At 47.9% G+C, this 25,688-nt stretch overlaps 1 protein-coding gene across 2 annotated transcripts in view; it reads right to left on the bottom strand.

Moving 5' to 3' along the window:
* Nucleotides 1-240: 240 nt before the first annotated feature.
* The window catches only part of PFDN1 (prefoldin subunit 1), a 31,333-nt gene continuing 5,885 nt past the window's right edge, over nucleotides 241-25,688 (bottom strand). For both annotated transcript variants that reach the window (XM_062502265.1, XM_062502264.1), the window contains exons 3-4: nucleotides 16,105-16,189; nucleotides 241-419 (exon numbers count right to left, since the gene is read on the bottom strand). In XM_062502265.1, the coding sequence (XP_062358249.1) occupies nucleotides 336-419; nucleotides 16,105-16,189 (169 nt within the window). In that variant the 3' untranslated portion in view covers nucleotides 241-335. The remainder of the gene's footprint in view (nucleotides 420-16,104; nucleotides 16,190-25,688) is intronic.

The raw sequence follows: 25,688 nt of genomic DNA, 5'->3' as shown, positions 1-25,688 counted from the left end.
TGTGCCCATGCCTGCGTCCATGGCCATGGTTGTGTCTATGCCTGTTCCGGCCCTGCCCACCTCCCTCTTCCCCCTCCACCCCTCCCCAGCAGGACCTCCCCCAGTGCCCACACCAGGCAGCAGGGAGTGGGTATCCACAAGATGAGGGCACAGCAGGAATTCTCTGCAGGCCCCTCACCCCAACTCCTCCCACCAGTCCATTTCTCCATCACACGAGAGAGCAACCACACAGACACGTGCTGTGCGCCACAGCACTGTTTTATTAAGGTGGGGTAAGGGGGGTCAGGCAACGGGGATCAGCCCAGAGCAGCCAGGGCTGCCACCCAGGGGTGCCACTACTGTGCCCTGCGGGCCATCAGCATCTCCCGGATATTGTCTTCTGCTTCCTTCACGCTCCGCTCCAGGTACGACTTCTTCTGCTGCAGGGCAGAAACCAGAGGTAAGTCAGGATCCCCCCAGCCCTGCCAGCACAAACCTGGGTATCAGGGCCCAAAGCCACCCAGGCAGAGCTGTGGGTGCTGGCTGGGACACCCACCACACTGCAGGTGTGGGGACAGCAGTTATGCACCCCCAGAGGCACAGGGGCAGGGCAATGTTTACATGGAGGGAATTTTGTTCTCCCCTGAAACCTTCTCAGAGCTGCCGGGGTATTGCAACAGCAGCACTGCAAAAAGTGGGAGTCGTGAACCTCAGCAAGGAAGGAAATCAAATCAGATCCTGTAACTCTTGGAGCCTAGAGAGAGACTGACATGCCAAGGCCTCCTTCTGAAGACACAGCAAAACCCTCTCCTTGGGCAGAAATGGTTCATTTAAGCAGCTGGGCCATTTTCTAACCCTATATCCTCCTTTCTATCAGCAGTTCCCTGGCATTGTCACCAAATACATGTTTCCTTAATCATCTGTAATTAGGCTGGGCTTGGCAGGGAAGGAGCCCCAAGCCATGCATCCCAAGATAGGAATTCAGCATGCAGCGTTTTTTCCTGCTAGTCTGGGTGCTCCTCTGTGGCTGGAAAAATCAGCGCTTGGCTCTTTTGACTATTTTCTCTGGGTTTCCAAACAACAGACACAACAGTCTCCTCTGGTGTTGCTGTGAGCACAGGCTCCCGTGCTGCCCTTGTAGAGCCCTGCTCTGGGCCATGCCAGCTCCCAGTAAGCACTGGCAGGATTGGTATTAAATTTCAGGAGTCCAGGCCTCTGCCCAGAGCATCCTGCCAGAGGCTCTACCAGTCACCTCCCCAGTGCCAGGAGCCCAGTACAGCAGCAGTGGCCACCACAACCCACCCGAACCAAGGAGAGGTGAAGGGCAAGAATTGCTGCTGCCCTGAGAGCCTCACCCTGACTTGTGTGAGCCCATGAGACTTGCAATGCTGAAAAGCCATTAGCCCATGGAGCAGTCCAGCTGCCACCACTGCCCCTCTTTCCCCTTGCCATGGCACAGTTGCAAACTCAGCTGGAATGTCCCTGCCATGAGGACATCTCTCCCAGCCCTGCTTATAAAGGTTGAAGGGTTTGTATTTAACTACCAAAGGCTGCTCATGACAGCCAGGGCCAGGGTTATGGCCCAGAGTTCCTGGTCCCTCTCCACGGTCCCCAGGCACATGGGGTCCCTTTCTCTTACAGGAACTGCTTTTGAGGAAACCACAGGGAGAAGAAGAGCAGCCCCAGGTTCCCACTGCCAGTGACTCAGTGACATACGAGCAGGACTCTGTCACTGTCCCCACGCTGCCCGCACAGATGTCGAGGGATTTCACACACAGGGAACTGAGTCTGAGGACAGAAGAGGAGACAGGCCCAAAAAACCCTTGTGGCTCAAAGCTTCACCTCACTCTGCTGACCAGAGGAGAGTGGCAGCAGTAGAGCTGACTTCTAGGGGGGTCATTTTTACTAAAGTTTTTTCTTACCACCATTAAAGAAGTGTATGAAAGGGTAGTGCCCTCCTGTTCTCTTCCCTGCTCCCACCAGGCAGCAGGACACAGCTCCAGTGAGCAGCTCTCCACAGGCATGCTGTCCAGCAGGACTGGGAGAGCCCAGGAGCAGGCTCCAGCCTGCCAGCAGAATTTCAGACATCCCATCAGGATACCTTGCTGGTTCCCATGTGGGCCCTACTTCCGTGAGGACAGAGGACCTGGACACAGCAGAGGAGCACCCACATGTGAACCCACACTTCTCACCCCTGCACAGTGACATGCTCTGCCCTCTCCATAGCAAAGGGCCTGGGTTTAAGGCCATTTCTGTACTTAGGCAGCACCTGCAGTGCTATCCCAGGTAGGGCAGGAACCAGGGAATTTTTCTTTCTCTCAATCACTGCCCTTGGCCACCTAACTTTTGAGGCGCAAGAATCCAGGCTGGTCCCAGTACTTTTCCTCCCTCCCAGAAGCAGTTTCCAGGAAGTCCCATCTCTGGGCTCCAGGAGCATCCTTCGAGCATTAAGGGGAGCCCTGCACCCACAGCCGGGGGGGGGGGTGCAACTTCCCCGAGCTGTCCTGCAGGCAGTGCCAGAACCAGCACAGGGCTGGCTCCCACTCCAGCCCACAGCCCGGAGCACAGGCAAGCCAGCAGCAGACGGGCGCCACATTTTCCGAGACACGTGGCAGAAACGAGGTGTTTCTTCCCCAGGAAGGGCGAACTGCAGCCCGGGTTCTGCTTCGGTAATCACGGGAGAAGGAGCAGGAGCCTGTGTGCAAACCCCTCCTCCCAGCGATTACCGGGGTCTAGACAGGAAACTCCGTCTCTCCCAGGGAGCAGCGCCGAGCGAGCGGCTGACACACGCTCTGCCGACTCACCCAGAGCCCAGAGACACGACAGCACAGCTCTGAAGTCATGCTGGAGGCTGTTCCGGTCCAGCCCGACCTGCCAGGCTGGTGGTATCTGTTCCCCGAACACCACCCTGCATCCCCAACTCCAGCTTCCAGCTCACAGCTTTCATTTTTCACTCACAGCCCAAGTTAACCTTATGTCCTCTGAACCCTTGGTTTGGGCCAGCCTGTGGCTGATGGGCTTCACTGAGCTGATGCATTTCCCTGGGAAAATGTGTTTGCTGCTCCAGGAGGTCATCCTCTGCTACCTGTGCCATGGTACGTGTAACCTGTGGCAATTCCCAGGGATACGTTGAACTGTGCTTCGTGAAACCAAAGGTGGCTGCTGCTCTCTGAAGCCTCTGGTTTCACTTCTACAGCTGTAGCTCCAGTGCTCACCAGTCAGGAGCCCAAGGGGACACAGCAGCACACTGGCCCCGCAGCACTGGCTTTGGTGGCTGCATGACCTGCGAGCTGCTGACCCAGAGCTCCTACCAGTGCCCTAAACTGCCCCCACCCTCCCCCAGCTCCTGTGGGCCCCTGGACAGGTAAGGTGAGTGCCCAAACCGACCCCAGATACCCCTGCTTGAGCCACAGAGCTCCAGGGAATAACAGGGAAAGGAGACTGGTTTTCAGAAGGCAGCAAGGGGAAGTTGCCACATGACACTGAGCTTCCAGAAAAGCCCCATCTTCCGGCTGACAAGCAGGGCCAGGCTCCACAGGAGGCAGGGCAGTGACCCCGCTGTGCTGCTGTCCCCCGGCAGTCGTGCCAGGAGTGTGGCAAGGAGAGCCGGAGGGCACGACAGGAAGCAGCTTCTGTGTCAGCCAAGGGCTCCAGCTGCAGCAAAGGGCCGGTTCCTCCTCCTGGGTCACAACTCCAACAGCCACTTGCTAGAGAATTATCTTGCAAAACTCTCTTGTGGTGTGGGGTGTTACTGAAACTTATTTCAGAGGAAGAGCCTCTGTGCAGCACTGCCAGGCCCTGCCAGCCCCCACCACTGCCAGAGAAAGGCCAGAGCGTTCCCATGACCCAGGCACAGTTCATTCACACATGGAGGGATCACCCAGGGCTCCAGCTCCTGCCAGCACTGGAGAAGCTTCTCCCCCACACAGCAAGGAAGAGGAGCGGGAGGCTGCATGGAAAGGTACCAGGATTTGCAGCTACAGGTTTCCAGGTGGACAGCACGCTTCACATGCACTCCAAAACCCAGCCAGCTGACCTGCTCCAGCCCAGGGCATGCTCTTGCATCCTCACTTCTTCCTGCCACAGGCCACCCACTAGTTCTTATCCACTCTGTCTTCTGTGGTGACAGCTCCCTGATCCCCCTTCTGCCCCACAGAGAACAGGCTCTGCCACCTGCACTGGGACACGAGACCAACACGCAGCTGCTGTCACAGCCCAGCGAGGTCTGGGCCACCTGCAGAACACTGACAGGGTGCAATCCCACAGAGGATGCCCCCAAAGGCCAGTGCAGTCAATGCCTCCCAGCCTGGTTTCCTAATTCCTTTGAGCTAATACCACTCCCAACAACAGTTCCTTCCCCAGGCAGGAAGGGCTGCAGTACTTGGGAATAAGACAAACCACAGCCCTGATGATCTGTCTCAAAACTAGCCCCAAAGGAAATGTTCTCACCTAAATCTGCTTTCTGGAAACAGAATTGCCATGCTCATAGCTGTCTGGCACCAGGATGGAGGGCAATAAGATCCCTCCTTGGGCAGTAGAGCCAATCCCACCAGCTGGGCTTCCCAGTACATCCTTGGGGTTCAGAAACTGGACTTTGCACCTCTCCTACTCAAGTACAGATGTATCACCAACCCGGCCCATATTGTCCCCTGACAGCTCTCAGGAGCCTTCTCTACCTCCACGGCTTCCTGCAGCCTTCCTAAAACAGGTGTATGGGGCAACAGGGGCACTTGTGTGTGGTTCAGTGCAACTACATGGACTAAAAACATCACCTCCCACAGGTAGAGGTGCAGCCAAAAATGGGACTGACCACTCACACAGCCCCACCCAAGAGGCAATACACATCCATCTCCCAGGAACCCTGCTCAGGAGGAATGGTGGCTGTCCAGGTGGCAGCTCCACAGATAGAGCCACAGGGCCTGGCAGGGAAGGCACCACCAGCCCCAGCCCTGCCTGTGAGGAAGAGAAGGGAGAGAAGGACACCGATATGCAATGGGCCTAAAGGGATTCAATGCCAACTGCCAACACATCCCCAGGCACCTGTGGGGGGCTGCAGGCAAGGGCTTTGGGGGGTGCAGACAATGGCTTTGGGGAGGGTGCAGGCAATGGCTTTGGGGGTCCATCAGCCCTGACTGCCTCTGTGTGTGCTGGCATAGGAAATGCAGACTCCTGAAGGCACCAACTCAGCCAGGGGCTGTGCAGGCAGCACCACGAGCCTGCCCTCGCTGTGCACACTCCTGACCAAGGTGTGCTGGTATGGCCAGCCTGTGCCCCAGCATGGGTGGCTGCAGCCAAACAACATCACAGAACTTGCCCCTGCCACCACCCCGTTCCTTGGCTCTCCCTTGCCCTTCACTCCCCATCACAAGCAGTGCCTGCTCCCTGACCAGCTCTGCACTGTTTGCTTTTGGCAGCAAACTAGAAAGACTAGATTGGAATGCAAATACAATTACAGCTCACACCCCGAAGAAGACAGGGAGCTGTGGTTAACAGAAGTGGCCCGTGGCCTTTTGACACGGCAGGAAGTCACCTCCTGCTCCAGCCCCCCAGCTCCACTCCCACTGCATCACTGCTGCCGGAGGTCGGTCCTGCTCAAGATGACGCACCCGGACCTGGCATTCCTAGCAGATTAAAGAGCCAGCATCCACAGATTCCACAGCAAGAAAAAACTATTAATCAGCTTTTCTTGGATGGGCTTTTGATGATCAAAGCACTGTCTTCCCCCCCCCAGCACTGTGATTCAAACGCCTCTGCCTTCAGGGAGAGCGGGTTGGCAGGGCCTTGGCTGGAGCCTGTGGTTCAGTGGACAGGGCACAGCATTCCCACCCACTCCAAGAGCCCAAACAGCCCTGTGCTCCCAGAGGGAACAGGCACCTGCCATACCCTCCTCCTCACAGGTGAGTTTCCTGTGTCAAGTCATGGTTTAGCATTCAACATCGACTTTTGCTCTTCAAATTCCACTCCTCTCACGTCACCTCTGCAAATGAAAGAAAGCTTCAACCTCTGACCTGCAAACATAGATTTGCTTAAGCCCAAACAAAAATGTTTCCATGGAAATTTAAGGATCTAGTACTGGAACATGCCTATTCATTTCAGCCCCATTCTTTTTTCTCCCTTTTTTTGTTTTCTAAAGTGTTTTTCTATGAACTTGTTTTAGACCCAAGTTGTGATGACAAAACAAGCTGGCAGGTCCCTTCCCAGAGAATACCTCTCTTCCCATAGCTCTCAGCCTGCTTGGCTAACAGCCACCAGATTCTGGCACCCCGCTCTCACACTCAGAAGGCTTCCATTGAGGAAGGCTGCAGTCTTCAGGCATGATGCAGTGCCTCAAACAGGAGCCCTGAGACAACTCATCCTGTGACACCTCGGTAAACCTGTGGCTAGCCAAAAGCTTCTTTATCCCCCAAAGTTAACTCAAACCATTTTTGGCATTCTCTGAGGGCTCTGTGGGAAACTAATCAGCAGATCCTGAGCTAGAGTTGGGAACACATGGTTGACTGGAGAAGGATCTTCCCTGGGAGGATGGCAAACTGTGCTGCCCGTGCACTGGGGGCCAGGCAGCAGCAGCAGCCCAAGTTGCTCTCACTTTTGGGGCCACCACTGCTGCTCAGGGGTTGGCAGTGCCCAAACTCCCAGTGGACAGCAGCACTCCAAGCTCTGGCACGCACACCCTGGGCAAGGCAAACATTTTGGTCAGACTAAGCTCATGGAAGATGATGTGCTGAGGACATGTTTAATGGGATTTCACTTGGAACCCCTGAACAGGAAGGAGGTGGACTCTGAACAGCACCCAGCTGCTCCTGCTCCAGGAGAAGCTGCAACAGTGGACACCAGCAATGGGGTGGGGTAGGTCTGCAGGCAGCCCTACGCCCTGATGGGTCCACCCAGCACTGGTCCTCACCCAGTTCAACACTGTGGCACATGTACACACTGGGAATTACTACTCTACAGCAACCACCAAATATTTAGATACACTTCAAGACTTTCCAAGCAGTTATTGCCTTAGGAAGTTGCCCAGACTTTGCTCAAGAAGGAATGACCTGGAATAGGAAGGGAGCCCAGCTGGTTTCTGACGACAGCTGCTGACAGAAGTGTGACGCCATACACCTAAGTGGAGAAGTGATGATTCAGACCTTTGGGTTTTTCCTCATCTCTTCCTTCCACAAGGTAACAGGGACCACAGTCACTTCAGAACTACCTGGGTTAGAGTGAAGAAGAGAAAACATCAAGCATACAGTTACATTTGCCAACTTAGAAGCACCTGCCTAAAGAACTGGCTGGTGCAAATCCACCATCACCGTACACTGATCCTACCATAGCACAACCAGCTGGGCTTCCCCCTTCATTACTGAAGCACCTCGAGGAACATACTCTGAAAAAGCTAAGCTGGAAAAGCCCCCATTAACTTCCACATTTGGTGCATTCAGGAGAAGAAGGGGCAAGCTAAGGGGCAGGCTGCCTGCCTGCCTTTCTGCTCAACCCCAGCCTCATGGCAGCAGCACTTCACTGTCTGAGGCACAGGACAGCACTTCCAGCAGAGATGGAGACAGTTGCTCTTGGTGAGTGGGAAATGACAGATAATTCAAAGTGAACTCCTGCACCCTAGCCTGATGTGAACTACTACAAAAGCGAGTCGATGGGAACCTTTCAGTAGGTGGCAGCAGAAATGTATTCTCAACCCGAAGGATTCCTTTAGGGACACCCCTTCTTGGCACAATTCCCCATTTAGAGCAGTTTCCAGGAGTGCATTGCTCCAGGTTGGATACTGTGCCCTAACCAGGTTATGACAGCAGAGTCAGGTCAAACAGAGAACTCAGGGAGGGGAAACTCACACAGATCCTGAAACCCCCTCGTTCTGTTTCGGCGGAAACATCCCTCACCAAACTGCCTCTTGCAAAATGTGGTAAGTTCCCTAACCCAGAGCCTCAGTTTCTGTGGTCCTGCAGAGCTGGTGTGGCTCATCGGGATTCCTCCTGGCAGGAGGACTTTTGCAAAACCATACCACACCTTTCAGCTCTTGCAGTCCTGGCCAAACAAAGCTGCTTTAAAAAGAAAAATCATTTCCATAAATTTCAAAGACAAATCAGCAACAAAAAGATGGTGTCAACTCCCAAGCAGGCAGCATCCCCACCCAGATCACACAGCCCTGCACTCAGAGCAGCTGCATGCCCACCATCAAGGCATTAGAGACAGAGCAGGGGGTGACCCAGGCAGTGGGGACAGCAGGAAGCGTGACGTGAGGGCTGCCCTGCATACCTGGGAGCAAGGTGTGGCTTTGTACAGCTGAGTCAGGGCTGGGTCAGGCCTCCAACAGGCAGGAGCACGCTTTCCAAATAATCGTTTCCTGTTCTCCCCAGGCGAGATGGAGGAGGAGATGGAAGCAGGATGGAGGTTTATCGGGCACAGATAATCCCCCTCCCCAGAGCTGCTTGGCACAAAGAAGCCAGGAGCCACTGCAAGGGGCCTGGTGACTAAGGCAGGGACAGCAGTGCTGGGTTTGTGACTAATTATTACTCATGCAAGGAGGAATTTGGAGAGGGACCCACATCCAGCTCAGCTTGTTGCTTTGGATACTTCTGCAGCCATAAGCACAAAGGAGAGTTTTGACAGTGAATCAGACCCTGCTTTAAAACTACACTTATCAACCAACTTGGTGTTAAAATTATTTCAGTGTAACCATAAAGGCAGCTTAATGCTAATCAGAGGAAACAAGAGATGTTTTCAGGCTCAGATGACTAAATGTAGGTTCCTGGATGGACAAAACCATTCAGACACAGCAGAAGTGGGTTTTTATTAATGCACAACGTGTTTCACTTTCTTCTGAATTACAAAGGCATGCAAGTGTACTGGCAAGAGTTGTTTGAAAAGTTTTCTCTGTTAGGTTGTTGGGGGATTTTTTTAATCAAGAGTAATCCTCTCCCCCAAAAAAAACCTAAAACAAGTTCTGAGATGCCTTTAATTTGAAAGCATGTCTATAACTAGCCTATAAAGGACTTAAAAGGAGGCAAACAACCCCACGTTAATTATTCTCTTGCCTTTAAATTTTACAATTATTCACCTAAAAATAAAGGTAAGAACAGTGAGAGCAAAGTCATCAAATTCCAGTTCTTCCTTCATAAAGCCTTTGCCCTCTCAGCTGGTTTGTGTGCTTACTTTGCAGTCTGCAGTACAGGGAAGACTAACAAAGAATTACTAATTAAACAACTGTTTGCAAAAATCTGGGAGTTTGAAAACCTGTTGCAGTGAATGATTGCTGCAAATGAGAGATCCAGCCTTGCCACTGCATACCCACACACATGTGATGATATAAAAACACGTCATTACACTCAAATCAGCATTACCTACAACATTCTGCACAAAAATGTGGTGAGATGTCAGTTTTTACAAGCCATCCCAGGCCTAAGGTGGCAGATGACCCCTCTACCCTCTCCCCCTTTGAAATGTGAGAATTTCTTCCCCATGTGCCTCTAAGATTCCAACATCATGTTTTGCAACCAGTGACTTGTGCACTATTTAACACATGACAAGCTTCTTACACAATTTTCAAAGCAGAACATACTGTTATTTGATCTTTATCTAACAAATTTAACACGAGACTAAGAGCCAGCTTTTAAGCAGATCCACCTCCTTCCCTGCAGATACTGAGGAGCACTTGCTGCATTTAAAATCTGCAAGGTGCTGGCTACACACAGCTGATTTCCATCTGTCTGTGATGAAAGGTGACAGTCACACAACAGAGAAACACCCACGAAGCTCAGCTGTAAGAATACAATTATTTTGCCACCCTCATTTTTGACAAACAAGTCAGACCTTGAGACTTTAAACATTAAAAAGCAAGTGAAGTGAATGATTCCTCACAGCTGTGAAGGCTTGTTCTTCATGTAACCATCAGCATAGTCAGTTTAGAGAACAGAAAGAATTAGAGCAGCATTAGCTACGCCCCAATTCCTCCAGTATTTACCTTAAATTGTGTGGCCCCAGTCCAATGTCAGAGGGCCTGTCCACAAAGCAGGATTCTGTGCTGGTAACATTAGCTCTGTGTCCATTACACTTTCAACCTCCTCAATGTTTTGTCATTTGAAGCCTAATTTCCTCACTACTCAAAGCAGCTTTCATTTCAAACACCAGGAATGAGAACACATTCTCCTCCCTGTAAGACAGCCAGACCTATAGGGGAAAAAAAATGAGTTTTGGCTACTGCCTTCTTCAAAACAAGGCTCTGATGGAGGGCAGACTGCTGGTAACAGCTCTGCCCATGCAGGCTGTGCTCTGCTCTCCCACGGGAGTGCCTGGGGATGCTCCACAGCTGACAGGCAGGCAGCTGGACCACCCATGTCCTCAAAAAGCAAGCTAAGCCTGCAGCTCTGCCGCCTGAAACGCAGGAGCAACCCTCAGTGAGGGCACAGACTCAGATGTGGGATGACAGCAGCCAAGAGAGTCAAGATGAAACACATTTCCCAGGAACGTCACCAAGGACCTGACCAGACACCCACAGCTGCCTCCAACACCCAAAGCTGTGCAAGATGTTGGGTATTGCCTGGCCTGGTCCCCACCAAGGGTCTGTTGAGGCTCTGCACCTCATCTTCACCCTAACATCCATCATTTGTAGAGATCCCATAGCTTCCTCCTAGAATGTCCATGCAAGCCCAAATACCAAGCCTACATGCTAAACTCACTTCCATACTGCACCTGTCCCCACGTTAGGTGTCCTGCCTCCCTCTACAGCAAGCAGAGGGACTGACCTTGCCTATGCACACATGAGGAAACAAGGGGTAACTTCAGGGACAACCTGTGTTTAAAATCCTGCCCCCGCTACGTGCACACATGCCAGCAATGGAATGAGGGAACAGCACCCTCATCCAAAGTAGAATCTGCTCCAGGCTAATGCACAGAGAGTTATTCTTGAGGCTTCCCCTCTCCAAAGCAAACAGGAGCATTCCTTATTTCCCCCTGTTCAGTTAAAAAGCCCACCACACATTCCTGGGCACTGGCCTACCCCAAGCAAACCATCCCATGAGAACTTCTGTGCTGTAAATCCCTGGAAGAAATTGGTCTAACTTGGGAACAGTCTAACAATTGCTACCTTCTGATGAGCGTTTAGTGGTCTGCAAAGAGCAACACAAATCTCAAGAGGCTTGTTTTCACATCATTAAAGCCACCCACAGAATTGGCCTCCACGCTGAGGGTTTCAATAAAAAATGAAGGCGAGCTGCCACCGGGAGGCCAGGTCCATCCCAGCCATACCTGCCCCAGGCTCCAGTGCTTCTCCCCAGCCCCACCTCACCTGCCCAAATCTTTGTTCCCACAGGGGAACAAAACACTGCTGTGGCAACTGTCAGAGCCGACTCATCGCAGGGGGGGCACCACCTCTCTGCCTCAGGGCTGCAGCAAAGCCATTTTAAAACTCCTAGGAAAATAAGATTAGAGAAATGGAAGCCACTGTGCTCAGGCAACACCGGGGAAGAAGTCGGTGGTCACCTTAAGGCATTTCAGTGCAGTCACTGTGTAACTTCACCAGCTTTGCAAACATCACCTGAGGCTTCAAACGTGGAGCACTGCAGTGTTTGAGAGCACAGTGTTCCTTCCTCCACCAGGAAGGAGAGCAAAGACATTTTCTGCATGAGATAGGGAAATTGGACATGGTGTTTTAGGGCTCGCATGAAGGATTTCTGAATTAGAAATCAAGCCTTTAGGTACAGCTTTCTTGATTATATTTTCTACTCCAAGCAGCATCAGAAGAAACCAACCAACCCTTAATCTCAGCAGCAGTAAACTTTCAGTCTCCCACAGGCATGTGAAAGAATTGCCTGGGATACAAACACACAGCTATGTTGTGGTCAGAGTTCAAAACCAAAATCCAATTCACCCAGAAAGCTGCAGGTTGCTTTTGCCCTTTTCCCGAAGGAGCTAAATTCAGTGGCACACAGCAGACGGAGCTGCCCAGCAGAGCCTCCCCCTTATTTGTTATTTTTAGCAATTTAGTCTGACAACGCCTGACAACTAAACAAGCTGAATATAGCAGGAGAGAAGGGGACTATCAGATATTATCAGAGAAAGCACACAGTGATAATCACTTTCTCCACCCCTAATGAAGAATCAATTTTCCATGTCTTTATAACATCATAGAGTTTGTTCTTTTTAAAATGCCACATTTAAAAACAGAATCCATCTAGCCCTACAATGGAAACGGATAACATTTCCTGAAACAAAGCATTGTTCCACCCCTCACATATCATGTTTCCTTAAAAACAAGGGAAGAAAAACATTACTTGGTTTTTCTCCTAATACTGCACAAACATTGCTGAGCTAAAAAGAGTCTGTGCTCATCCCTTTAGAATGCTTTCAAAATAGATTTAACACATACCCCTTGCACCGTGAAACACAACAAGAATTTGATAGTATCAGGACTGGAAAAATCCAATGCAAAGCAGGTTATGTCCCATGCTGGTATGTGAAGGAGCTGATGGCACCAATCTGTGGAGTTTTGGGTAAGCCCTGTTTGCACAGCCTGCCAGCAGGCACAGTTATTGTGCCAGCAAGCCTGGGCAGTGTGTTTGGATTCCAAAGGATTAGATACAAGTTGTGGAGTTCAGAATGCCACACAGGTGCATAGGGAGCTGACAGGCTGAGAACATTGGGGCTGTTCAGCCTGGAGACTACAAGGTTGTGTGGTAACCTCATAGCACCTTCCAGGACCTGGAGGGGCCTACAGGGAAGCCAGAGGGATACTGTCCATCAGGAACTGGAGTGACAGGACAAGGAACAATGGGTTCAAACTGAAAGAGGGGAAATTTAGATGGGAAATTAGAAAGAAATTCTTTACTAACTGAGGCAGGCGAGGCCCTGGCACAGGTAGCCCAGAGAAGCTGTGGCTGCCCCATACCTGAACAACCTGGTCAAGTGGAAGGTGTCCCTGCCCATGGCAGAGGGGTGGAGTGAGATGATCTTTACATTCATCTAAACCTTTCCAACCAAAACCACTCTATGATTTGATATTTGTACTTAGATATATTCACGTCCACACACAGCTTTAACAAGCAGGGTAAAGCTACCTTTGGTTTTCTTCAGATAACTTCTGCAGAATAACTAACTGCCCCCTCATCCACACCCAGACCTCTTGGTGTTCTCAGAACACAGTTCCTCTCACCAAGCATAATGCTTGTTCCAGCCAAGCCTTATTTTCCCAGCCCTTGACATCGACAGCTCTGGCTATCCTTGCTGCAAGGAGGCCCAAACCAGCAGTATCCCATCAATTTTGTGATGCTGCCTTGAAAAATACAATTCACTGCATCAACAATGGAGAAACCCATGAGAGGGAAGGGAGGGAAAGGGAATGACTGCAATCATGTACTGCAGTGGAGAGTGTCAGAGGGAGAAAAGGGACAAAACTCCTCAGAATTTTCAAAGTTCACTGGCAGCTGTGAATGTCAGCAGAGCCAGCTCACACATCTGAAGCGAGTTAAAGACACATTTTCAAGAACAGGCAGCTCAAAATCTGCTTGCCGTGCAGCTGAATGGATGGATAGATTTCCAGAAGAGCCCAGCAGTGATCCCAGCCCTCTGTGCTGTGCTCCTCTGCAAACAGCACCAAGGTAGAGGGAAGAACGTTTCTCAGATTCAAGCATGTACCAAAAAAATACACCTTTCACAATCCCTTGGCAATAATGTCATCATAGCAAAGCACAATTGCCTCAAGCTCAGCTACATGTGTAATGAGATCAGCCACACCATAGGGTACTGGGGGATTACTCTGACCAGCCTGATTCAACTGTGCAAAGTGAGAAATGTGAGTAAGTCATAAGGTAGTTAACAATGTAAAATATAAACCTAAGCTTTAAAACCCTTCCAGTTTTAATAATGAATGGAGAAATGTTTAACCTTTCTTGGTTTTATATCTATTTTACAACGATGCAGTGGAAGCACAAGGTCACAAAGTTTCACATTCTTTCCTGCTTTGGTCACAACTTGTTTTCAGGACAGCAAAATCCCCTGCTCCTGTGATAAGTGCTCTCTGAGTTGGACTCAGGTACTTCCCCTGAAATCTCAGTTTCCAGCAGTTGTCAGCCTAAGTGCTTATACTCTTCCATGGGGAATCCCAGACCTAAGGAAAACCCTCTTCACAAAACTGCCACAGCCAACTGGAAGGATATCAGTTAAAAGATGGACTTGAATGTTTACTTAACACAAACTTTTGAGTGTGCTGGCATTCTGAGCCTTACTACTCATGACTGAAAAGAAAAATCAACCCATGTGGCACCCACCTTTCCACTCCAACCACCTTTTGAGACAGTCACTATTGCTGGAAACTTCAACTCAATGACCATAACCAGAGATTCAGCAACGAAGCAGAAAAACATTTATGAAGCAGCCAGTTCTGAGGCTTTGTGTAAGAACAGCAAAGGTTGTAATTTGTGGGAAATTCCACCCATTCTGCTGAACTCAGTGATCGGGAAGTTCAGGAGTTAAGATAATTCCCCACCCAGAACAGGAAGAAACCCAGATGGCACAGCTGAAGGGCACAGTAGCCAAGAAGCTGACCACAGCCCAGGAGCTGGCAGCAAGGGACCCAGGAACAGTTTATAAACAGGCTGCCAGCCACATTCCACCTGCCTCCAACCCCAGATGTGCTGCCAGCCACATTCCACCTGCCTCCAAACCCAGAGGTGCTGCCAGCCACATTCCACCTGCCTCCAAACCCAGAGGTGCTGCCAGCCACATTCCACCTGCCTCCAAACCCAGAGGTGCTGCCATGAAGCCACATTCCATCTACTCCCAAAGCCAGAGGTGCTGGGAGTCCTCCACCCCCAATTGCAGGGCTGTCTTTGCATAAAGCCACTGGCACCTGGGATGGCTCCAAAGGAGCAATAATACAACTGCTTTTACCACATAACCATAAAAATGACTCTACCTTGCCTGCACACCTGCTTAGAGATACAGCCTGTCCAGAGAGCACTCGTTTAACCTGTGCTGAAAGAGTTTTTGAGGGCAGAAACACAAATCCCCCTCAGAGTCTGGCACAGGCAACACTCCAGGCAACACAACATCTGGGGATGGGCTTGCTCCACAGCTCCTCAGGCAGGCTGAGTTTTAAGAAGGGATTAAAAAAAATACAGACTCAACTTCTGCTTTAGTGTAAGTAGGAGACCATAGAGAAAGAACTGCACAGGTCTGAGTGGGTTTGAACACAGACTTTCTCCAAAACAGTAACAGATGGGAAAAGCAGTTTGACACAACTTGGTCTTTGCTTTATCTGCCATTCCTCAAAGACAAAGAAACAAGGGCTTGTATTAATGATATTTTAGGAGAATTACAAAAAACCCCACACGCCAACAGCCTTGGAAAAGTACATTTTGCACTTCTTCTCAGAAGAACTGTAAGCTGTAGACGCAGCCACAAGAAGATAGTCAAGATTCACCAGATAGCCTGTTTGAACACTGGAACTTGCGCAGACACCGCTTTTCATTTCCTAGATATCCTTCCCTGCCTTGAATACTCCAACCAGATAAACACAAGAACACAGAAGTGCTCTGACCACACTGTCAAAACAAAGTCCCATCTCCCCACAGATCTGCTCTTCAACAGCAGTCCCAAGCAGATGCTTAAGGGCAGACTGTAAGGACAGGCAGGCCCGTACGGTACTTCCTCCTCATACTTTCCCACCCTCCAGACATTTTTAGTTCAGGGACTTCCTGAGCAGGATGCCATTTCTACATATTTGGTAATTCTCAATGGATTTCTCTTCCATGAATTTGTGCAATTGTTCTGAGCCAGTGTAACCTCTAAATACCCACAGCACTGGCGAAAATTTACATCACTTATCTGCTGCAAATAACCACACAAACATCCTTTTGCTTGTTTTAGACCTTGTTCTTACCAATCTTATTTGAACCCCTTGCTCCCAGTTTTCATACTGGGGCACAGAGCAATCAATCCCTACTGGTTTGTAGATCTAGGAAAGGAATCAAGTGCCTTCAGTTATGTGTATGTTACTTGTAACAGGCTCTCTGTTTCATCTAGTTACAATCCTTCAGCATGAAAAGTACTAGACAGAAACAAGAGATGTAGCAAAGAGCATCTTGTTGACCTTTCATGTTTTACTTTCATCATCATTTGGCAAAAACTTACCTCTAACTCCTTAATTTTCTCTTCAGCTATTCTCTGTTTTTCTAAGAGTTGATTATGAATCACTCCTTTAGGCTGAAGAATAAACCTACAAGTGAAAAAGAAGAGACAGAAAAAATTGAGTCTTTTTATATCAGTGTTCACCAGTTGTGCAACAAGTCACACTAGAGCCATCCCTGCTAAGTGTTCATCCTCACTCCCATGTTCTGGACAGACAGGAGAAATTGCTCTGACAGCTCCCAGAGCCCACCAGGCTGGCCCCAAAAGCTCACCAGCCTCACCCATGCTCTGGGAGGATGAACACCAACACACAGAGATCTTCCTCTTATCATTCAGTGTCCTTGGATGATCTGGAAGCAATTCTGGCACACAGCCAGCAAGGGGAGTCTGTCAGCACCTTCCCTTCAAAGGGATTTAAATCAGTTGATGGCACAGAGTCAAGGACAGGTAAGAGCTGTTTATTAAGGGTTTAGCGCTCACAAGGTAAACAAACCCCCACAATAAAACCAAAGCTTTCCACAGGGAAAGGCTGAGGGAGTTGGGGTTGTACAACCTGGAGAAGAACAGGCTCCAGAGAGACCTTACTGCACCTTTTCAATGTGTAAAAGGGACTTACATGAAAGACAGAGAGAGGCTTTTTACCAGGGTCTGTCATGCCAGGCAAGGGGCAGCAGTTCCAAACTGCAACAGGCCAGGGTTAGGTTGGACACAGGGGAGCAATGCTCCAGACTGAGGATGATGAGGTGCTGACACAGGCTGTCCAGAGAAGCTGTGGCTGCCCCATCCCTGGAAGTGTCCAAGGTCAGGTTGGACACAGCTTGGAACAACCTGGGCTAGTGGAAAATGTCCTTGCCCACGGCAGGGGGCAGGACTGGATGGTCTGTGAAGAACCTTTCCAACCCACGCCCTTTTGTGATTTGACAAAACTGAGACAGTGCTCCCAGCAGAAGCTATGGAACTTTCACAGCCCTCACTTCTCAAGCCTGGACTTTACCCCAACCACTCACTGATCTCCAAATTTCTACACTTTCACCAGCCAAAGGGCTTTTCTGTCAGGTGGGAAGTGGCTGCTTTTAATTGAAGTTGTGGCCACTGGTTTCCACTTGTTCTGTTTTCAATTGCCAAAGGGATTTGAAAGATGCATCCATAACCTCTGAGTCCTGCTTGCCAACAAGCAGAAATGTGCCTGCCTCACTAAGAGAAGCCTCTGAAGGAGCACCAGCATTCAAAGCTGCTCTCCAGCATGTGGCACTGGCATCCCACAACGAGGTAAAGGACAACTAAGTTCAAACAAATTTTAGGAACCCTCCATGGTTGTTTTTCATCCTTCCAGACATAAAGAATGCACAAGCTGCAGATTCACCCCCTTCCCTACTTAGAAAGTCCCCCAGGGGATTTAAAAGGAGCCTCCATGGGTCATACCAACGAGGTCAAGGTCTCCTCTAGTACCAACTAGGGTCAATGTCTTCCTGCCAGGTGACAACAGCTCATGCTTCAACAGTTAAAATGAGCAGCTTTAGACAGGGCAGCATCCGAATGCATTCCCCGTCTGCTACAGAAAAACCTGAAATCAGTTTGCAGAGTCATCTCCCACGACAAATGACATTATTAACATGTTTGTTTAGTGCCTGGTAAACACAAACACGGATCTGCCACTTGGCTGCAAACCCAATGCCCTCTGCATCAGTAACTCAGCCAAAAGGAAAACTACCTGCCACACGCATTCCTGAAACGCATGGGAGGAAAACCGTGGATAATTATAATAGGTTTCCAATTAAAACTCTCTTTGGGGTTGCTATTAACTGCACACAGAAGTGCCTCCTCCTCCTCCCACTTCTTTCCCTGTTCCGCTTCACCTCCTCTTCTCCACAGGAACTTCCGCTACATCTTTTATGCTGCAATTTTCTCAAATCTTTCTCCTTTTTTTTCCCCCTGTCTTGGCTCATGTTTATTGTCGGCATCATCTTTGCTCTCTGTCTGCTCCTGATCTAACCAACACAGCTCACTCAGACCTTCTTTGTCCCCTGAACCCCCCTTCCCACTGGGAGGTGTCCCCACCATTCACGTGCACACACTGGGGATGGTTTGGGGTCCTGGCATACAGCAGACTGCTGAAATAACAACACAGGTGATTTGTGAAAATTAAGTTCAAGACCACCCTTCTAGGAAGGAAGCTACTTCCAGTGCTGGTAGATATAGAGCCTGGATCCAGCCAGAGAAAAGGTACTTTTCAGGACTACCAGCAAATACCTCATTCTGATCCTCTTACCTCAGGCATACAAAACCAGAATAAAAGGCATCAGCCTTCACACACAACTCCTGTAAACTCAAATTTTGCTTTGCTTCTGCAGTAGCTGCCTTTAGTGAAAACCACAAAGCTGCAAGATGCCTTCGGTACACAAAGCCATCAGTCCCTTCCCACGTCACTGCTTCCCTGAGCCTGCCTGTGTATGTGAACGTTTCCTGAATTATTTCCTTTTTTTGTGGGGGCAGCAAAGAAGAATACAATCCCTTCTCATTTGCTTCCCCAAATTGTACAGGAAGATTGATCATTTTGGTTTCCCTGACGTCTCTAGTCTAAAAAACAAGGTTGAACAGCAACACAGCTTGAGCAATTTTCCCCATGCTGCAGCTGGGAAGGTCCCTGCTGGGTGACAGGCACTGGGCGATCCCGGCTGGCTCGGAACTGCTACAGGCACCAAAACCTCCAACAAACAACTGGCTGACTTCACTTTTATTCTGCAAATGTCAACAGCAGTCATCAGGGAAAATATCCTCCCTTCCACCCTCCTGCAATGCTCTGGCAGACATGCGACAGCAAATTAAAACTGGACGGCTGAAATTAGCACTGATGAGACTTATGCAGGCAGCTGGGCACAAATACAACCACCCTGATTTTGCCTGCTATAAAACAGTGGGCTGGAACCTGCGTCCATTCAAAAACTTGCTCAGAAGCAGACCAGATGTCCCTGACTTGGGCAGCAGCATCCTGCAGGTCTTCACCAGTGCTGCTGAAAGACACCTGGTTGAGTTCCCTGCCACAACACCACGGAGCTCTCAGTCTCAGGTGCACAGGTGCCACCCTGGAAGCTGCCAAAGGCCAGGTCTTTGAAAGCTGAACTATAAATCACATAGTTCAATATGAATCCACATCCACAGTTAACTGTTTAAATCCCTACCTTCGCTTTCCAACACAAGCAGGACTCAAAAAATGCATCAGATTTTTAGCGTCTAGTTTGGATACACACATTATATGGAGATCTTGGCCAAAGTTTTTACCTAAGGAAATAATGTGGTTTATGGCACATGGAAAAAGCAGAAGTTTGTTCTGCTCATTAGGTAAGGAAATGCTGCAGGACACTTGTAATAAAGCAGAATTTAAATTTAATCTAAATTTCATTTTTTCAATTACCCTAAGTAATATATCAACTTGATGATTTTTAGGTTTTTTTCCTCACCAAGCTGGAGAAATAAAGCAGTGTCATTCTGCTACCTGGTTTCAGTTAGATGTAGCTATTTTATGTACAGATTTTCAAGCTCATGAAAGAAGCACAGTACATTCTGATGACAATTCTTCCCTGAGAAAATTTGTAAACAAGCCTTTCAAATACATGAAGTTAATGGAGGTTCACCACCAGCTGAGAGCTGGCCCCATATGAGAGTCACTGAGCCGAGAAGAACCTTTCTGCTCAGTGGTGTGGAGCCCAGCAGGTGACACAGCTAATACTGACCCAAGAGCTGCTTTCACAGCTCTGCTGGAGGTCATGGGAGGCTCCAAGCCCCCAGAGTTTGTGTGCTGAACTGGGATGGAGTTTAGCACTGATAATTGACAGAACACAAGCAGCAAACCACGTCTTCTCCCAGATTTGAGAGCTCCCCCATGTTTGCCCGCTCTCAGCAAAGCATCGCAGCACACACTCATAGACCTGTCAAACATGACACCTACACTATCAAACATGAAACAGTGATTCAGAAACACATTCAGCACCACAGTAGCAATTACAAAGCTTACTAACAATCACCTCTTCACACAGGAACTTTTCCACTGCTGTTAAATTAACACCAGAACTATCTGGGTCAGAACAGACAAGTTTGCCCCATCTCACCAGGCCACCCATTTCAAAGAGAATGGCAAGTAAAAATAGAACAGGACTTGCTAATAATTTTCCAGTGTCTACAGATTATGGTGAAAACTCGAAATAAACCAAAGAAAATTAGAAATGAAAGCTGCAGAGGAGGGGGGGGTCCCCGAGGACAGCAGTGTTCAGCCAAACCTGGGTTGCCAACAAGAACAGCTCCATGGAGCAGAGCCAAGTGGTTGCCAATCGGACTGCACCTACATGCTCAGCCTCCCAGTGACTGCTGGTTCTCAAGTGCGATATGAGAACAAAAATAGAGCACAAGGGAACTGAAAGAGAAACCTCGCTCTAAATATTCCCACTTGTTTCTATTTTCCTCCCTTTGCTAGCTCCACATCAGGAATTTTGTTTCCCTAAGGCAGGGAAAGTGGTTTATACACACTCTCCGAGGCTCACTGCTAGTTTCTTTCTAGGGAAGGGATCTCTTTCTAATTTTCTATTATAATTTTCATTTGATCAGTGTTTATATTGCACTCTCTGATGCTCTGGCCCAAATGGCCTTCAGACTCTTGTCAGGTCAGCAGTGCTGCCCACTTCATCATCTGTCTGCTCCTTTGTGTCACACACACACACACCCACAAAGTGATGAACGTCCAGTGTAAGTAATTCCATAACTCAGCCTGTTTGCACCAAAATGTGCTGTTTAGTTAACTTTGAGACATAATATTAGATTCTGAAAGATTTGCCTCTTAATGAATGAGGTTATGGAGATATTTGTTCAGCACATGCCACTCTTCATTATGACATACATGTCATTAAAGTTATTAAAGGTGGAGTCACAGTGATGCTCATAGTTCAGGTTTTCCATGAAGAATCCCTACTTTCAATTACTTACAACTGCAACTAACTTCAGCCTTTACAGCTGGAGCTTTCAGTGGCAGGCAGCTGTCCTGGGCATGAGCAGCCTCTCCTCTGCCCTCAGAGTTAGGAAATGTGGTCCCAGTGTTTCTCCTGCCTGGCTTGCCTGTGGAAGATGTTCAAGTATTCAAATCGGGGGGAAGGAGCCCCACAACAGGCCACAGGGCCCCCTCACAAACAGCCTGCAAAGAAGCTCTTCCCACTTGGCTCCACGTAGATCCCTGCAAGAATCAGGGTAGCAGAAGAAGCCTCAGCTTCTCCCCTGCCAAGATGGGTATGCAGCTCTCCGCCTAATTCCAGACAGACACAATTTTACAGGTACATATGTCCAGTGTTACTTTGCCAGGATAATGGTGAATGGCAGATCTGTAAGTCCATTCACCTGGCTCCCAGCTCACACAAAGTGTCACTGTAACTTCAGCTACATGGTTCTCATTCCATTTGGGAAACTCTCTACAAAAACTGAAAGGAAAACAAACAACTTTGCGAAAAGCTGCAACATTATTTTAACATGTTTACTGGATCTCTAAACAACCTAACATGTTGTGGTATATCACAGCAGTGTTTACATGGAATGTCCTGCTCAATGAAACCAAGTGCTTGCATTAGACCACTCTGTGAGAAAAGTTTGGCTAAGCCCAATCATGCATTTTTCTATTTAAAGACACTTTGTAATTCTGAACTTGCACTGCTACTCAAGCTTTGAGCAGACTCAGTTGGGGATTACTGCATTTTAAGTACTGTTCAAAGCCAATGGAAGAAAGGCTTCCAAGGAGCTGATCCCAAGCAATCTAGCTTGATTGAGCCAGAACCAGCTGTGCAGAACTACCAGCACCCAATAGTCCACTTCTACTCTTCCAGGACTTGCTGGTGCTCCTGTAAATGATTCTTTATGCAATTCATACCAGGCACAGTTAATATACCTCTCCAAATTCCAGTTTTAGTCACCTAAGATGAATTACTCAGTTCCAAACAAGACAATGAAGCAATATTAACTACAATAAAGAAGAAAAATCATCACTAATTATAGCCTGTGCTGCCCCCCTTCATGTCTAAGGGTTCCACATTTTTCAGCACGATTTTGAATTTCCCATTAACAGATCACATGCCTTAACTGGAGCTGGTTCAGAACAGATGGAGTTTGAACAGATGAGTTGAAGTTTTTCCTATGTTTGCATTTATTTTAGTGGTCAGTCGTCTCACTGGGTCACCCCGATATAGCTGACCCCAACTATTCCCCCCACATACCTCAAAGCAAAACAAACCCTGCAGCTCATGTTGGGAGGATCATACACGAATACATTCCAAGGAGGAGCGGTTTATAGCTCACACGACATTTTACTGCTGCTCTCGGAGAGGTGGATGAGCACCAGGAGCTGTTTGGGCAGGAGACATCCCCAGTGGGCAGCACAAGTTGTGCAAAGCCAGCCTGACACACCGGAGCACGCAGAGCCCGGGATTAGCAGAGCTGGACGTCGGCCAAACCGTGTCTTACGTAGGCCCCAACAAGGGTAACTTTTACTCAGATGAACATTTGTAAGCCATAAACCTATTTACTCTAAGGAGCTAAAGGATTTGAACAAAGAATTCCACGCCCTTTGCTTCCTCAAAGCTGGGCACGGGCTGGCTCGACGCGCCCAGTCCCACGGAGGGGTTTGGGCTGCACTTCAGCCCATGTTTACATTGAGTTTTCACTTTTTTGGGGGGCACCTCTCAATAGCTACAGCATATTACATTACCCCAAGCCAAGATAGTAACACAGCTTGCAAACAGCAGTTTCTGCATTGCCAGACACTTAACTAGATGGTAGATTTATACCATTGTTCATGTTTGGTTCTTTAAAAAAAGACATCAGGAATATACCTCAAAGCGTGGATTAAATATAGCACAATCCAAAATAAGAAAATAGTACTGTGGTCTGCTTTTAATGAGCATCATACATTCTTTTTGAAGGCTCAATTGACATAAATGGAATTTAAAAGAAAAAAGCAAGCAAATGCCTCCTCTCTATCATAGAGGAATTCATAACATTTGAGATTAAATCCATGTGGGAAAACATTGCAAGAACAACAGCAGATCATGCAATTCAAATCCCCATGAGTGGTTCTTCCTCACTATATTCCTGATTTAGAGGTTTTGTCTTCTAATTTTGTTTTCACATAAATTGTTAGTATGTAGCAATGATGATCTGTGGCTTATTTAAACCAAGGGAACTCGGATGACTACAACATGCCAACCACATATGCACCTCAAATAGATTTTTTGCAGTCTGGGTTGTACCAGATTTGAAAGTTGCAAGAAATAGAAAACAGAAATTATTTTTTCCAATAATAGGAAGTCAAGATCCATTTCTAAATTCTGCTCTATTTTTAAGAATTCCCCACAAATTCCTATGGAAGAATGCTTAATAAAAAAGAAAGAAATTAAAACTACAACACCACATAGATATATACCAAGGAAAACATAAGCAAATGCTGGTGTAAGCACCCTGGTAAATAATCCTAAAAACATTTCTATTTTAATTCTTTTTCTTATTGATAAACATTCTGTGATCAAAAAGGTGAACTTGGCAGTAGCAAATGAAGTGACATGAAGACACTGCTATACTCTGACAGACAAACTTATGCCCTTTTCAGCAGCAGCCCCTCCCTAAGAACCTGTACAGAAAAACTGGCAAAATCAGGATCCATCTTTTTTGAAAAGCAAATCCATCCACAGTTGCAAGAGGGGTAAACAAAAAAAAAAAAATAAATAAAAAAAAAAGGATTCTGCCTTGCATGGGAGGAAACCTTTGAAATGCAAAGTGAGGAGGAAGACCCAGCTTGTGGATGAATAGCACAGTCTTGGCTTCTGCACATCCCAAATCCTGCTACAACAAAGCATCAAAGCACTACAGAAAACTTCACAGCAGTGGACACAAAGATAACCGAGCTAAAAGAATTCAAGCATAACACTTATAGATAGATATTTCTGGACTCTGGAGTTAAATTAGCTAGCACTAAAACAACCACACGACTATGTCCTAATCAGCAAGAATAAACTTCTTTTTTTTTTTTTTTTCCTAAATTGGCTGAAACATTCCATTAATTCAGCAAATAGCTTTCGAGAAAACAAAGTAAGAATTCAAGACAGAAGTTGTCTTGCATTTGGTTTAAGATTTGATGCAGCACTTTGGTTCTTGCATCTCTGAATTAGACTTGTGTGAAACAGAGTTCTCATGCTGCGGGACTGGTTTCTTCATATTTAATGCAGTGTTTTAATACGGGGGTCATGAATGAACCTCTCCTTCTTTTAGCAGGTAACAAGGCCAGGATGTTCAGACTTAGATTTCTCATTTGTTTTAAGGCTGTTCCACCTAAAATTTCTCTCTTATGCTGACATTCACATCCCAGCTCAGAGAATGACTGAGCACCTCCATTTGACAGCTGTGGGCCCTGAGTGCCCTGTCACACTCTGTCCTGCTGGCTGAATATCCACTGACTCCACACCTGGAAGGGCATCTCCAGGCAAGACAGGAATACAGCAGGGACCCTCCCAGTACTTCTTTGGGCCAGTGACCTGGCCATCCTTCTCTGCTGCTCTGTGTTAAATCAAAGAGCCCTGTATTCTGAAAGAAGTGCCCTAGAATTCAGTATTTCTCCAGAGACTTTCACCCTTGATTCCAAAATTTTCTTCAGGAAATGGGGAAAAAAGTTTAAAAATACTATATTTTAAATCCACTAAGTATTAAAACAAATGGAAGTTCCTTGCTGTTTCAGAACACCAGAGTGACATTTAAAGTTCTTGGAGAACTTCAGAAATCAGTCAGTCATGTTCCATAATGGTTTTGCAAATTCATATGGCACAGCAAGCCACAAAAGCAGGAGCAATGTAAGCTCCTCAGAACATTTAATACTTGTCTAGCATATATCCAAAGAGAACTCTGAGCCACTGAAGCAAGAGATGGGCTGTATTTGCAAGAGAGCTCAGCTTTTCTCTCTCTTTGGCAGGGACAAAGCCAAGGTGCCTTACTACAGCCCTCAATCCACAGGAGCCCAACCTGCAAATGCTGCCCTGAGAGTTTCCTGAAGGCTCTGGCATTTCCATGAGAGCACACTGCCTCTGGCTCACAGCACACCAAACTCCCTCTTCTAGCAACAAGAGCAGCCTCCAGGAGCACTCAGTCTCCCTTCTGACCCTTATTCTTCTCAGTTTAGATTTCATCTCAAGTTTACTTAGGTAGCTCCCTTCCTCTGTGTTGTCCAGCTAACAGGTAGGGAAAAAGTTAGGGATAAAGAAAACCATGGAACAGACTTGTGTGAATGTCATAGTCCTAGTCCCAATAGAAAAATGTTCCCAAAGAGTTAAATGTCCCCAGGCAAGAGAGACAAGCAAGAAGAAAAGCTGTATTGCTAATCTTCTATCACAACACCCACGCAGTAGGTGGAGGACTATAACCAACAGATTTATTTCCAGTAGGGATAAGTAAAAGACCTATTTTTACTTTAAATTAGCTACTATTTTTATTTTAAGACCCTTGTTTATGCTGCTTATGTATTTCACAAACACTGACTTATCAGACGTGTCCAAGTTCTCTGCCTAAAACTGATT

The sequence above is a fragment of the Cinclus cinclus genome, chromosome 14, assembly GCF_963662255.1.
Source record: "Cinclus cinclus chromosome 14, bCinCin1.1, whole genome shotgun sequence".
Classification (NCBI taxonomy): domain Eukaryota; kingdom Metazoa; phylum Chordata; class Aves; order Passeriformes; family Cinclidae; genus Cinclus; species Cinclus cinclus.
Note: the sequence above shows the minus strand (reverse complement) of the source record. Positions and strands in the feature narration are given on the sequence as shown.